A 14,839-nucleotide genomic window follows, 5' to 3' on the forward strand; every position below is an offset into this window, starting at 1 on the left:
GTAAAGCTACAACTACTTGTGCTGCTGCGCTCATCTGCTGCTGCAAAATTTAAGCATCTAATTAAAATGTAAACTTAATCTGCTCCTGTCTCAGCCTGGGTAATAATAAATGGCCTAGTTTGTGTGCATGTTTGTGTATGCACATGCAAACCTGGATGTGTGTGGTATCATGGGAAATGCAAATAATTCAAATAGAACAGCCTGTACTAATGAAAAGTAATATGAGGACACAAGTTTTCCTGACCACGCGCATAAACACAAACAAATATGGAATATTTGTCAAGAATACATTTGTGTGTGAGTTCAGATTGTGAGAGTGTCAGTCAAGGTTACTAAACTTAAATGAAAATGCCCTTTTGTCACTTTCTGCAAAAGCTGCACAAAGTGTAATGGCTGAACAAAGCAAAGCTTGTAATGTTTTCTGTGAACACCATTCGTTGTGTTGCTATTGAATTACTACTAATGAGGAACCACACAGTGGTGAATGCCCCGTTGTTACATAAGAGATTAGACATGCTCCAACGCCACAATGGAGGCCACGGGGAGGCGACGCCTCTGAAGCAACTCCTGCTATATTTAACCGGGGATTAAAAACCTGTAATGATGAGTTTTTTTGGAATGAAACCACTTCTCATGTTTCTCAAGAACAATTAAGTAACGTTTCTTGGTGGGAACTTTATGTTCAGCCACTTCTTCTTGGTTGAGACATCTGAAAATTCATGTCAGTGCAGTGCATACAACACATTTCCCTTTAGTTCATCATGTCTACATTGTATATTACTCACTGGAATGGTATTTGTGTGCTGTCGTGATGACACTGCATTACCACAAACATAACATGATGTCCAAGTATGGGTGTGTTTCATACTGTAGGAGCAGGTGAGAGACTTTGTCCACCCCAGACTCTTCTTTATGCATTTATTTTTCTCTTTATCCATTTGTAGTAATTTCCATTTTCAGTCTAACCCCTGAGTAGGACTGTGCTCATTGTTTTACTGCAGAAAAGTAGATGACATAAGCATCATTTTTTGGCAATTGACCATGTTACATTAATTCTGGAGTGCAGCCAAAGGAGTGACTGTGATATATTTCACTGCTGTGTTTGCCGTATCCGCGGTAGCTGCAGCGCACAGGAAAAGCATGCTATCGCCTCAGTGCTGTCTAGTAGGGAAAGTAATACCCTTCATTGACTAAGATAAGGTACATTAATTATTCTCTCCCTGGCAACATCATCAAGAATGAGCTATTTTCTCTCTATCTGCACATTAAGGACATTTAAAGCTGTATTTTCTGCTCGTTCCCAGCCATATTAGTTGAGCAAAGAGCTTTTCACTTGTCACCTGAAGGCCTCAATTTGTTTACTCACTGGTTGTGTTAGCAGTTGTAAGTTAATAATTCTTCACTGACTATTAACCAAAGAAAGGAGGTTAACAAATATTGACCAGTCAGGAATATAGATGAGCCCCAAGAGTGAAAAGTCAGCGGTCGGATTACTGTGAGGGAACACAGCTCTAATTGGTCTCGGGGGCTTTTGCAAGTAAACAGGAACACAATCTTGAATGTTCATTTGTCCAAACAGGCTAATTACTAGCCCAGCAGTGTGCATTCTTCCATAAAGTGGTTTCTCCAGCGGTAATTTTTTTTGTGTGTGGATAACATCAGCACTTGATGAAAATGAGTACACATTGCTTGACAATCATTTTCCGTATTTATTATTTGTACGAAGAGATCTGGCATTCGAATTAAATACAAGCACAGTCATCTTTGTTTATGGATATACGTGCATGCAGGTACCTCGGACTGAAAACTTTCTCAGGGTGAAACATGAGTTAAACCCATTGCGTCATTTCAGGAGAGGAATGTATGCCCTGACCCTGTCACCTCACCTCGGCGGCAACCCAACACCACCCCACTGACCCCTGGGATGCTTTATTTTCACTCATATTTTTAGATATCCCATTCGGCTTTACACTATCCTGCAAGAATGACCACCTGCTGCACACATCCATCATGCTTGACAAATCCATCGTGCCATCAGATGTCATGAAAATGTTCACGAACCATTAGCTGTGTGCTTTTCAGCTTTTTATGGATTTTCATGTTACGAGGTCACTTTAACACAATATTACAAGGTTAATCCCAGATTTCCAACATGTCTGGTGGAAGATTTGAGCATAAACTCCACCTAAAATCTGACTCTTCTGAAAAGTGTGTCTGTGTGCTAAAACCTCTGAGAGAACCACACAGTATGTCTCCCTCTAGGCACTGCTCGGTGCCCTTGCAGTTTTTATCTCACACCACTTTTGTTTTCTCACCCGACCTGTGCATACTCAGAGAAAAGCTATCGGCTGGTCATGTGGCTCAACCTTTTAGCAGTCGTCTGTGTCAGCAGCATGCTGCACACTCGGTGTTCGGTGCTGTGTGCGCAGATGGAAGCCCGTGGGACTTTCGCTTTGAGACATGACAGTGAATGCAACAGCAGCAGACTCCATTGTTAACTGCTGAGGAAGATGCTGAAGGCCAGCTGTTCAGTTACAGACTGGGCTGGGTCACAGAGTACAAACCACAGGATTGAATGATGAAACTGAGTCGAATTAGACGTCCTTCTCACTTCTTGCACCTGTTGAACACACACAAACAAACACGGCATGTTCCCATCTTATCAGCCTTGTTGTTGTGTAACAAGTGGTCACTCCAGTCTTAGATTCATATCAGGTGTTTATGTGCTGTTTCTCCCTCTCTAAAAGTATTTTCTAAAAGGACTGCCCTGCATTTGAGCTTACTGAGGCTCCACCATGCTATCACCTCACTTTACCTGATGCTCTTATCCACAGTGATTTAGGACTAAGTATGCCAGGTTCAGTCTCTTGCTCAAGGGTGCTAGACTGCTGCCTTTCAGCCTGGGAGTGTCACTCTAAACACTAGGCCACCCTATTGTCCCCAGCAATCTGTGGACCTCACAGCCTATAATCCGGTGTCCACTACCTACTGTGCCATCTCATGCCAAAGCAAACACGCCTGAGGGGAAACTGGTTGCAGTTTGAGACTAATAATTGAATCGTCTGGCTCCCCAACCCTCAGCCTACGCTACAGTCCCTGCCAATAATATTTCCGTTGCTGCATTTTGATAATGGCTACAATCAAAGTTCAAAGAGAGTTCATGCCTGCCCTTGATAAACACTGCTCAATATTTACTGTGGTACTTGGCAGAGCTACCGGCACTGTCGGATGCTGGTCGGTGTGCTGTACACACCGTTCTCCTGGAGAGGCTGGCAGGAGGCATTCAATAGGACTCGAAATGGGAGTGGCGCAGGGAGCTGCACATTCCAAAGGGTCTCCGACAGAGGCGAGGAATGCTGATGCTGGACTTAGTCACATTTCTGAGGAAAATCTGAAAAGGCATTTCCTAATTCATATGTTAGAGAAAGAAAAGATGTCAATAACAAAATTAAACACATTCCCTTATAGACAAGTCATATCCTAGAAAAACATTTGTCCTGCTCAAACACAGTTTTCATGAGGATGCAGATTTTGTGAGCGACTTCACCAAATCTTTAGCTATTTGCAGGATAAGTGGCGCACTCTTCTACTGTTATTATTAAACCACTGTGAGTGAAAGTGTAGACATAACTTAAATACATGGTATCACAAACAGCATAACAAAAGAGGTTTTTGATTCATAGAAATTGTTTAAAATCTACCAGCAATAAGCAGAAACTGGTTTAGAGGACTGACACCAAGCCCAATTCTTTCAGCCCAGTCACCAGAATAAAATGTTGGTATTGCATGTTTCTAGAAACCACTGATATGTTAAACAGCCAAGCTGCCAAGCTGCAGTCCACGGACCACAAAAACCAACCAACAAAACATGTGTTTTTTTTAGAGAGACATTGGTGGATTTCCAGCGACGATTGTGCCACCGCAACATTTTTTAATTTTTAAATTTTATTTTAATTATTTGTTTTCATTTTTATTTTTTGGGGTGGGACATTGCTGTCATTGCCAGCCGTGATTTTGCCACCAAAACCAGGTGTTTTAAGCCAAGAAATGATCGTTTCTTAAGCACATCCAAGTGGTTTTCATGCCTAAATGTAACCGTAGAAACAAAGAATTACAAAGAAACACAATTTCAATATATCTGCAACATGATAACTTACAATTGTTACATATCCAAGGTTTGCAAAAACATACAGTGCCAACATTTATTCTGGTGACCGGGTTGCTAACTGACCTCCAGACTGTCCATCATTGTGTATCCGTCACATCACATTTTCACCCATTACATTTGAGCCTTGAAATTATGATTCTTGCGACTGTACATTTCATACTAAGACTAGTTACTAGCACTTTAAACTTGTGGTCACAGTTGAAACAAGTGGATATGCTCTTTTCTGGCTTTAAGCTCCAATACTGAGAGAGCACAAGGAAAGAGTGTGATCTTAACAGAAAAATAAAAGAGCTGGAAAAGGGCTGTGAAACATATGACCTTCTTCACTGCCTCAGGTTTTCTGATACCATTGTCAGTTAAGAAGCCGTAGTAAATGTGCAAAAGGGTTCAAGACAGTAAAGAGACACGTCGGTAATATAAAGTGCTGATATATTTCTTGCACTCTAAATAGGTACGTACATGCAAACATTTAGAGCACATCCTTAAAAGTATGCTGCATCATATTAAACCACACCAAATTAATATAAAATGAATTAACTTAGATTTAAAATATCACTATTATTTAATATAATATAACCATTAAAAAACTTGAAATTCAAGTAAAGGCTAAATAATGGACTTTGCTCACCTTCTAGTGGAGTAAACATACGGTTAACTCTCTGAACATCGGCTGTGCAGCTCTTGTAAAACCTGCTGGTAACTTTTAATCAGTCAGGTCTGTTTGCTTTAGCCCGTTATGTCTGTGATAAATTCCTAAGTGCTGTCGTAATAAACAGACAGATAAGAAGTGGGCACAACTCATCAAGCAGCTCCTCCATCAATACCCACTCCCCCGACTGGGCATTGCCAAAAGGTGAGAGCGGCTCGTGTCAGTGAAGCAGATTTGATTTGTCAGGCGGTGTAACCTTGAGGCATGTTACAGTGGCTCACATGTATCTCTGGACTCTCACACGATGCGATAAGTAATGGGTTTGCATACGGCTATAACACACAGGCGCAGCATCATTCACTCAAATGATCCTTCAGTGAGGCTCGGATCAACTCACTGTGAAATCATTACCGGGAGGAATGTTGTGGAATATGTTACAGATTTGCACCCATGTCCAAAACCAGAAGCATCTCGAAATAATTCTCCCAACAGTGTTAGTGGCAGGAAATGAAATTCAACATAAAAAAAGAGTTGGACTTGCATTCTACATCATTTTATTGAGCAAAAACCTGTGTCTGCAAGATAAAATATTCTTATGCACATTATTATACAATGAATTCCATTTATTCCAGTAGTGTCTCTGCCTACTGTACAGCAAGATGAAGCAGTGCAATAGTTAACATCCCTGGAAAACCACGGGATGCTGCATACATGATAACCTTACACTTTCTCTAACCCTGACTCTGTTCTGACCGAAACGTTCCCCTAGACCACCATTAACCTCTGGTGCCGCAACTAAGTCGACAGCATCTCTGTGTGACCTCATTACGGGTTCAAAGGTCCTCTGACTCAGGGAGCACAGGCTCAAGGGAAACAGCAGGGAGTGGGACTGGACCGCCTGCTGACACCCACCCCAGAGCAGATCTGTTGAAGGAGGGTCGATCCACCGCAGCCTCCCCATGGAGGTCAGGGTAGTCGGGGAGGGGTTCCACCAGGAGGGGCTTCATGGGAGCAGGTCTGGGCGCCTTGCTGAAACCACCGAACGGGGTCGCCACCCTGGAGGCGACGGAGTGACAGTGTTTTAACAGTCATCGTCATGTGCTAATGAGAGGGGCTCAAGTGACAGTTGAAGTGATGAAACTAATTAAAGCCAAGCTTTGACCGGAGGGCATAAGAGATAACTGCTGAGAGTGAGGAGCTAGACTTTTGGACATTGTGAGTTAGATGAAGGACACGACTTGTTTTGCTCACTCAGCATTTGTGTGCATGATAAATTAAAGCAAGGCTATGTCAGTTTTGCACCACAAAATATCACAATGTTTCTCTTATGAGTGAAAAGTTGAATTTATAAGCAATAAACAGTGGCTAATGTTAACTTCAGACATTACTGAGTGAGTTTTTTTGTGGTCAAGTTGGCTTCAGTCTACCAAATGTCACATAGGCTCACTTTAAATACATTTTCTTTCAAAGACTTGCTGTCCACCTGTAAGGTTGTTACCTGTTGAAACTTTTGTACCCTGGCAGGTCTGGTCGGGGCTCCGGTTCGGGCATATGGGTGATGAGAGTGTCAGCCAGGGTCGGGTCATTGATGATGGCCTGCTGCCAAGGCGAGTGGTAGGACTTTGGCACAGCTGTGAGGTTGAACTTCTCTGGAGGGACGTCTTTCAAAGGAGCTCCGTACCCTGGGTGGGTTTACAACATAGACAGTGATGGAAAATAAAGAACAGGCATTATTTCTTTAATCCTAATTTTTAAAAAGTATTCAGCAAGCATGGGTATTTGGGTATTTCCTCACAAACAGTGAAGTGAAACGGGTCAAATTTGATTTGCTTTTGTATAAAACCACCACAGACCAGTTAGCTGATGATGAGTAAACTTGAGTAGAAGTGAGTGCAGTCTGCTGATGATATTTTATGCTTTAAAGTAATTTTAAGCAACCCTTTTCTGCAAAATTGATTGCAAAGGTAGAAGAGACAACATGAGTCAGGAAAAAGAATTAAATGTTCCAATTACAAAAGAAAAAACAGGAAAAATCCATAAGAATAATATATTTAACCTGAACCACTGTTTAAATAAGTGACATAAAACATATATGTAACTCATTAATACAAGTCTGACTGCGCAACACTGCAATACCTTCCACTAGTCTTTGTTCGTCCCTTTATTTCTTGTTAAAGTTCACAGCAAAACAAATCGAGGGGCAGCCTCCCTGTAATTCCATGTGTGTGTGTGTGTATGTATGTGCATGTTTGCCTCCCCGCGTAGTCTGTGTGTGTTGATGGGAGAGGCCTATCCAAAGCACTATCCTTCAAACCCAGCGCTTCACTCAGGGGGGCTTGCAAGCTCAGGCATTACATAACACGGGGCGTCATCTCACGTCCTAACCTCTCACAATGAACAATCCCCCTTCCTGAGTTTATGTTTTGCCCCGAGGAGGAAGCAGGAGAGACCAAACAGACCTGTGGGGAGGCTTACAGATTTCGGAGGGGGGCGACCTATGATAAAACATTGTGTAAAAGATTTTCTGAGGCCAAAGAATATTGCTCTTGTTGTTGGACATTTGGCTGAGTTGCTATTTTTTTGTGTGTGAAAGGAGCGTCATACACATAGCTCTATGTGCTCTATGTGGAGATGAAAGAGCGATTGGGGAAAGTCCTGAAAGGCCAGACAGAGAGACAGCTGGCTGGCTTTTGTCCTTAAATGTTTTTTCTACTTTTCCAAAAACATTCAAATGTGGTAGCATTTTTTAAAAAATGGTCCTGTAATTAAAGACAAACATTTTTAGAAAGCTTTAACAGCTATGCACCCCATAGATTGATGTTATGACTTTCTACATCTTCAGTATATTATCCACCAGTTATTGTCTCATTTAAACTCTATCAAAATCTAAAGTGTTCACCACATGTATCACTGTAGCCTGGTTAAGAGATTTTGCAGTACAGGGGCATGGAACAGGCACCCCTGGGTGGATGAGTGTGCTATTTTAAGAGTTCTTAGCATTTGATACCTAATGCACTCTGGCCTGATTTCTGCTACAGCTGGAGTGACTTCATTGAGACACTGAAGGTTGGTGTCTGGTCCTAAGCTCCAGAAATAACACCCCACTCCTGCACAGACATCCTCCATCCCTAAATCAGTATTGGTTTTGTGTCGACTGGGCAGAACTAAGACATGAGGGAGGATGTGAGCGCATACCTGATGCTATCAGTGGCACGAGAGGCAAACAGGAAACACCTCCCATGGGTAAAACTCAACAATTTTTGAAGATCGTCAAAGCTGATTGTAATGAGGAGGGGTAAAAAAAAAAAAGAGGTGAGGGAGAGAAGTATGGGAATGTGGAGGAGTGGATGTGAAACAAAGGAGTGGGATGAAGATAGGGAGATGGAGAAAGAAAGGAGACAGGCGGAGAGAGGGAGAATGAAAACGTGTAATCATATTCTGCCTGCGGCCAGCAGATTCCAGGCAAGAAAGAAAATGTTTCCCTACGCGATCAAAGGCTGCGTGACTACAAACAATGAGAAACAGTTGAATCCTTATCACAACACGGCACATCCAGTGCTTTGTGGAGAGCACATCCACACAGTCTATTCACCAGGAGCACAACCATCTCTCATGAGCTGTACTGTACTTTCAGTGAAGTTAAAAACAAACAAATGCACAACCGAAGAGGAAGTTTAGTATAATGAAACTATACCAAACATGTTAATGAAGCCAAAACCTTGGAAGAAATGACAGTGACAATCATAGATAAAATAAAATACAGGACTGGGCTTTATCAGCCATGTAATTAAAGTAAGGCAGTTACAGTTGTATCATATATCATATTGTATCCCAACATAATGTATCATATTATATTGTATCGTATCGTATCGTACCATAGCGTACTGTAAGGTATCGTATTGTATTGTATGTTAAGATAACCTATCCATAGTATCATACTAAATCGTATCGTATCGTATCGTAGCGTAGCGTAGCGTAGCGTATCGCATTGGACCGTATTGTGACATACCATATCATACTGTATTTCGGGGACATTTATTACCTTACCTGGGGCAATGCTGTCTGGATTTGGCACTGTGCTTGTGTCTGGTGCGTCAGACACCACAGTAGGCGTTTGGTCGACATCCACGTTGTTCTCGCCGCTGTGGCCGTCCGTGGCGTCCCCATTCTCAGTTTGAGAAACATTTGTGTTCTAAAAGAAGGATCCAAGAGATGAGTTGAGCTTAAGAGAAAAGTTAAACAGAAATTAAAGTCTGTAGAAGTGTAAGTATCTAAGTTGCCATTTTTATGAGCAATTTAAACATTTATCTTGTGGAAGAACATGTAATATGGTAGAAAGTTCCAGAACAGCTATTAAGCGAAGCCTATGGTGAGATTGTTTTATCAACAATTTCCTATCTCACTGCACATGGCAAAAATAAACAGCTTTAACTTTGCATATTTAGATTCACTGAATTAAAATTTTAAAAAGTAATTTGCATGCACAGTAAACCAGTGGCACAGTAGGTTTACTGACTCTTATCAAAACCAAACTCCCCACTTCTTTATTGCTCCTCTTTTTCATGTGGACTCAAACCGCGATTCTACATGTTTTCCAACAACAACACGAGGCAGAGAAACTGCCTGCGTGTCCACTTTTCCTCAAGAAACATTGTTTTGTGGGCTGGGACAAAATGTACCACAGCCCAAGCATCCAGCTTTCATCCCTCTGAAAGATATTTATGATGATTTACTCCAGGACTTCCTCAGGAAATGTTGACAACTTGAAACAAAATCCCTCCGTTGCCCCGAGCAATAAACAAACCAAGAGATATGTGAGCTCTTCTCACTTCAAAGATGAGGCGAAAAACTTCCCTTGAGCATAATAATTATTTTATCTTTGGACTTCATGAGGGCAATTCAAAGTACACAAGGCCACTGCACAACTAAATGAAAGAGGATCCAACTAGTGTTGCTAATTAATTAGATATAACAAAGAGAAACTTAGTTTATCTTGATTCAATTTTACTGAGTGCTTTGGTACATTAATTGCTTTATGTGTGACCAGGTCAGGCTAAGATAAGTATGACTGGGAGGAAAAAAAAAAGCTGACTTGGCACACTGCCCATCCATACACAAAAAGGACATTAATAAAGCTACTTATGACCAGCTGGAAGACTTTCATAACAACTATTCTGTCCCACACTATGTCTGTAGCACGAGTCAAATAAACACTTCAAGTGCCTAATCTTTCCCACATACACTTTGTCAGGATGTAAGGTATTGTGCGAATGTTTTCTAAAGCGATGGAGAGAAAAGATGTGGGGAAAATGGACAACTGTGCTTATAGAAAACACGCTCTGGCAGTGTGACAGTGTTACAGCAACCGCTTCATCAAAGTGTGTTTTAGTAATCCATATCAATCTATTGTAAATGTATGTGTATTTAAGAAAAAATACCACTGCTTTGTCATGCCCCTCAGTGAGATATTGATACCAAAAGCACCCATTAAAGGTCTAGTATGTAGGATTTAGTGGTATCTATAGGTCAGGCTCCAGAACTGAAACTTCTCCTGTGTGCCAAATGTGTAGGAGAACTATTGCAGCTGAGGCAAAAACAAAAATGGCCCTATCTAGAGCAAGTGTTTGGCTTGTCCATTCTGGGCTACTGTAGAACAACATGGCAGACTACATGGAGAAGACCTGCTCTGTATGTACCATAGATATAAACAGCTCATTCTAAGGTAACAAAAGCACAGGGATTCTTATTTTTGGGTGACAATGATGCACCAGGCTAACAGCTAACCCCAATGGGAACCCACCTGCAGCAATATTTGACACTAAAAGAGACACTAAAGTGTAACAAGTGAGAAAGTCTGCGTAGGGTGTGTGGGAGGGGATTTGGATGGGTCAAACAAAACCAGAGTGCCATCTTAGAGATCACAGTTTGTGTCCCATATGGAACCAAAAGTCAGCGTTGTTTAAATATAGAGTTAGGGGCTGTACACAAGCTGTCTTTATGCGCCCTAAAATCCATTGTTTTTAATGAAGACACACAGCAGGCGAACTCAAACGCCAGAGCAACCTTGTCGTGACGTGTTCCTGAGCGTCTCTTTTTCAGGGTGCAACAGCTGCGCCCTGACTTTTGGAATGCAGCAGCATGCACTGTATATCACGTGACGGGGAACAACCAATCACAGCCTACAGGTTCTTTCCTTTCTTCCATAAATAATAGTCTGTGGTAAATATGAAGAAGAAGTTGATAACTTTCGTGCAAGGCTACCCAGAGCTTTACATCTGTCTCACGGACAATATATTAAGGCTTGTTATGGTTGCTTAACAACCTCAGACGAAACCTGTCTCCATGCCCTTGAAAGATGGCACAGCATAGACACCAAGAGTCGTACACAGCGCCCGACCTCACGTTTTCTAGGTGGTTAAAGACACGGCATGTGTACAGCCCTTTAACCAATTCACATACACTCATGGCACACTGAGGTCACTCATGTGACTTATTTACGTCATATTATGTTACATAAAGCAACACTTATTTTTACCCAAAACATGATCTCTTTTTTAAAACTAACCAACAAACCACCTTGTATTGTTGCCTAAACCTAACCGCAACCATTTCACAACATTAAACATGTTACAATGTGTTTCAGCAGTGGGTCAAACATGTAGATATGCTATTGGGTGTTGCTATCAGGCGCCAAGGGGTGTGACAAAGCCTTGATATGAGACAACTTGGGAGTGAAAATGCATTGACAAAATGGCCATTTAGGGAAATACAACTATTGAGTTTCTTGCTGAGAATTAAAAGAGCCATACTAGCCATTTCCCTCTGCTTCCAATCTAGTGCTAAGCTACGCTAACCAAGCTCTAGTTCCATAGTTAACACACATCCTGATCTTCTTATCTAACTCTTGGCAAGACAGGAGTTCTGTGTCTTACCCCAAATGTCTTACTACTCCTACTACTTGATGAGTTATATTTCCCCCGTGCATGTGTGTGTGCTTACATTGAGCTGCTCATTGTTTTTATTCTGAATGCTCTCAAAGGTGTATTTTTCTGAGCGTCTCTGGCGCATTTTGAAGAGACGGGAACCCCGGTTTGAGGCAAGAGACAGCTCCTCCAGCATGATGTCCTTAGGAGCATTCACTTTCTTCCCCAGATCCATTTCTGCATCTATACAACACAACGAGACAAACGAAAGACTAAAGAGCTTGTCTTTACATTATATACTTGTAAATTGATCTGATCTCTGACAAGACAAATTTATTTCCCTTTCTCCTATGCTCCCACCTATCAAACCTCATTGAACACAAATTATATTCACACAGAAATAAAACCCTGCTGCAAAAAAAATCCCTCTACGTGGACTGCTGACTTGGTAGTCCTGCCAATATGATGAATGAGCAATTATCTTCCCTCGTAATCCACTCATGTCTAGTGCTTGTTTTGTGGTTAGCGCCACGTGCTAGCTACTGCATGCTGATCATGGAGATGTCACAGGCCTATATCCAAGTATGAGGGGCATAATTTGCCAGAATATCTTTCAGCTGTCAGTAGCCTTCAGACCCAGCCACACAGTTGTCCTCGCCCTGAAATAGCGTGTTTAAAGGACAACGACAAAGGGATTCGTTACTTTGGCCCATAAAAGTATTCATTTGCTTATTTATAGTCAGGGTCGCGGAAGGGAGGGTTGGCAACTGCTGCTCTGGCAAATGGTGGGCTCATGCCTTGTATAAAATGAATGTGGCAGTGTCCGGTGCATGTCTGAGTCTGGCAGGGTGTTTACAGTAAAGTTAATACGTCTGAGAATTAAATGTGCACTGTACAATGGTGTCAAATCCGTTTCTATGTTAATATGTGTGATAAAAAACAAGGTAGGGGGTTGGGAGGAGCAGGAAGTGAGGAGTAGAAGAGAAGGTGAGGTGAAAACAGAAGCAAAGAAAGGATGCAACATGAGAAAGAGAGAAAGACTGAGAGGTCAGAGGGATGAGAAAACAAGTAGGTGAAGAGGAAATGATACGGCTACCTTCTTGGCCTAGAACCTCCCTGCAGATTGCTGCAGCCTGCATTTTCCTCTCCCTGGTTGTCATGGTGGAGAACTGTGACATGTCTGCCCCTGGGGAGTCGGGGGTGAGGCGAAAAGTCACAGGAGACAAAGCACATCAGTACAATCTGTTCAAACGTACAACGAGACACAGAAGCTGAGACAACATGGCTGCATGTTGGCCATCGATTGGCCAACATTGAGCATCCACACCACGCACAAAGACCCACCGAAGCAGACAGAATTTATCTGGGCAGTGAAAAGGGCAAAGTTAGCACATCCCTTTAAATAACCTTGGGCTGTTAAACGCCGAGCACATGCTCTTCAGACATGGCAACCAGCTGTGTCAGGGGTCTGGGAATCAATATGTTTGAAATTACCCAAGTGGGCTGAAAGGACACAGATAGAGAACATGCGGCTGTCACAGCAGACACGTGAGACAGTGGATGAAATAGCACAGTGGAAAGTTTACACCACGGTGTCAGTAAACACAACACAAATGCTTCACTCCAATCCAGGATACTCTTCACAAAGTTTTCTGATGGAGCAAAGGAGCTTTTTGTGGCTGAAATCTATTCACCATGCAAATCACTTCATCATATGGAAATCAATGGAACAAACTGGTTTTAGCTCTGTAAATAAAAAGGCAAGTTTGCAAAGTTTACTTTTAATTTCAGTGAAGTCAACTTCAGAATCCTATCGGTAAATATAAAGCAAAAACATGTTTTGGAGATTTATGCATATATGCTGATGTTCAGTCAGAATATTCTCCATGTAAAAACACCAAGCAAGGACATGAACTAATTAAAAATATACTTATTAAATATCATTTAAGACAATTCTGAAATAAAAGTGACAGTAAAATAAGGCAAGTTGTAAGGAAAATGAAGAGAGAGCAGCTGTAGGTGGTAGAGAGAATCATACTTCAAAATGCAAGTGTCACGTTAGAGCTAGACAGCATACCTGTGGAGACGCCTGAGTAATGGCTTACCTGTCCTGAAGGACCCTCAGGGCGGAGTCTCAAATTGTGCCTGTCTCCTCAGAGCAGGAAGTCAGAAAGGTGAGAGGCGAGAGGGTCAGGCTGAGTAGTACGATCTGTGTGGGTGCTCGCGCTCCCCAGCAGTGGAGTTTGTCGTGGGGAGGGTGGGTGCAGGGGGCTGCAGCCTGACCCGGCTGACTGACTGAGTGACTGAATGAGTGGGTGGGTGTCAGCTTGACTGCTGTCATTGGTATGTAGTCCACGAGCGGAGGGGTGACTAAATTTAGAGAGCTGCAACTTTGCCCTCCATCTAGTTATCTATCTTCCTGCCAGTGTTACAGTAGCACGAGGATCTATACCACTGATTTCAAACCAGGAATACTTGTAGCCTAATTCTGCAGTTCATTAAGAGGTTGTAAAATCTTTTTAAACAGACAGCTAACTGTAATGAACAAATACGGTGGCAGAGGTGTCTCGAACAAACTGCATATCCAAAATGCTTTTGCATATTTGAAAGCCACAAGCACATTAACTGGTAGCACAAATGCAAAAGCAACAATGGAAGTGAGCATCAAGGGATGCTGACAATGAAATTTGCCCGTTCAGAATTAATGAATCATTATTTGCTAGCTAACTATGATTCCTAGGCCTGCATGATTGACACAAATGAGCCATGTTGTTCAATCATTCATTCATTCATTTTCCGTAACCGCTTATCCTGTTAAGGGTCGTGGGTGTGCTGGAGCCTACCCCAGCTGACATTGGGCGAGGGGTGGGTACACCAGACTATCACAGGGTTGAAACATAGAGACAGACAACCATTCACACTCACATTCACACCTATGGACAATTTAGTCACCAATTAACCTGCATGTCTTTGTACTGTGGGAGGAAGCTGGAGTACCCAGAGAATACCCTCACTGACACAGGGAGAACATCCCCCACCCCGGGGTTCGGAACCCAACCCTATGTTGGTGAGTACCTTTATATTTTAATACTTAGGTGC

The 14,839-nt window shown here is 42.2% G+C and overlaps 1 protein-coding gene across 1 annotated transcript; it reads right to left on the minus strand.

Annotated features, from left to right (window-relative positions):
* Window positions 1–5,354: 5,354 nt before the first annotated feature.
* Window positions 5,355–13,984, minus strand: myoz2a (myozenin 2a). Its single transcript, XM_033610398.2, has 6 exons — window positions 13,846–13,984; window positions 12,837–12,926; window positions 11,817–11,983; window positions 8,865–9,009; window positions 6,316–6,499; window positions 5,355–5,873 (listed from the first exon to the last, which is right to left on the minus strand). The coding sequence occupies exons 2-6, from the start codon at window positions 12,916–12,918 to the stop codon at window positions 5,651–5,653; spliced, it is 801 nt and encodes a 266-aa protein (XP_033466289.1). The 5' UTR covers window positions 12,919–12,926; window positions 13,846–13,984; the 3' UTR covers window positions 5,355–5,650.
* Between the last annotated feature and the right edge of the window lie 855 nt (window positions 13,985–14,839).

This window comes from Epinephelus lanceolatus, chromosome 22, assembly GCF_041903045.1.
Source record: "Epinephelus lanceolatus isolate andai-2023 chromosome 22, ASM4190304v1, whole genome shotgun sequence".
NCBI classification, from domain to species: Eukaryota; Metazoa; Chordata; class Actinopteri; order Perciformes; family Serranidae; genus Epinephelus; species Epinephelus lanceolatus.

What these genes read in the sequence shown, in the direction of transcription:
- myoz2a (XM_033610398.2), bottom strand. Translation starts at nt 12,918, where the DNA reads ATGTCACAGTTCTCCACCATGACAACCAGGGAGAGGAAAATGCAGGCT. An exon ending in AAAACAATGAGCAGCTCAAT is followed by an intron (nt 9,010 to 11,816) that starts GTAAGCACACAC and finishes TCCTTCTTTTAG; the next exon opens with AACACAAATGTTTCTCAAAC. An exon ending in GGGTACAAAAGTTTCAACAG is followed by an intron (nt 5,874 to 6,315) that starts GTAACAACCTTA and finishes CGTCGCCTCCAG; the next exon opens with GGTGGCGACCCCGTTCGGTG.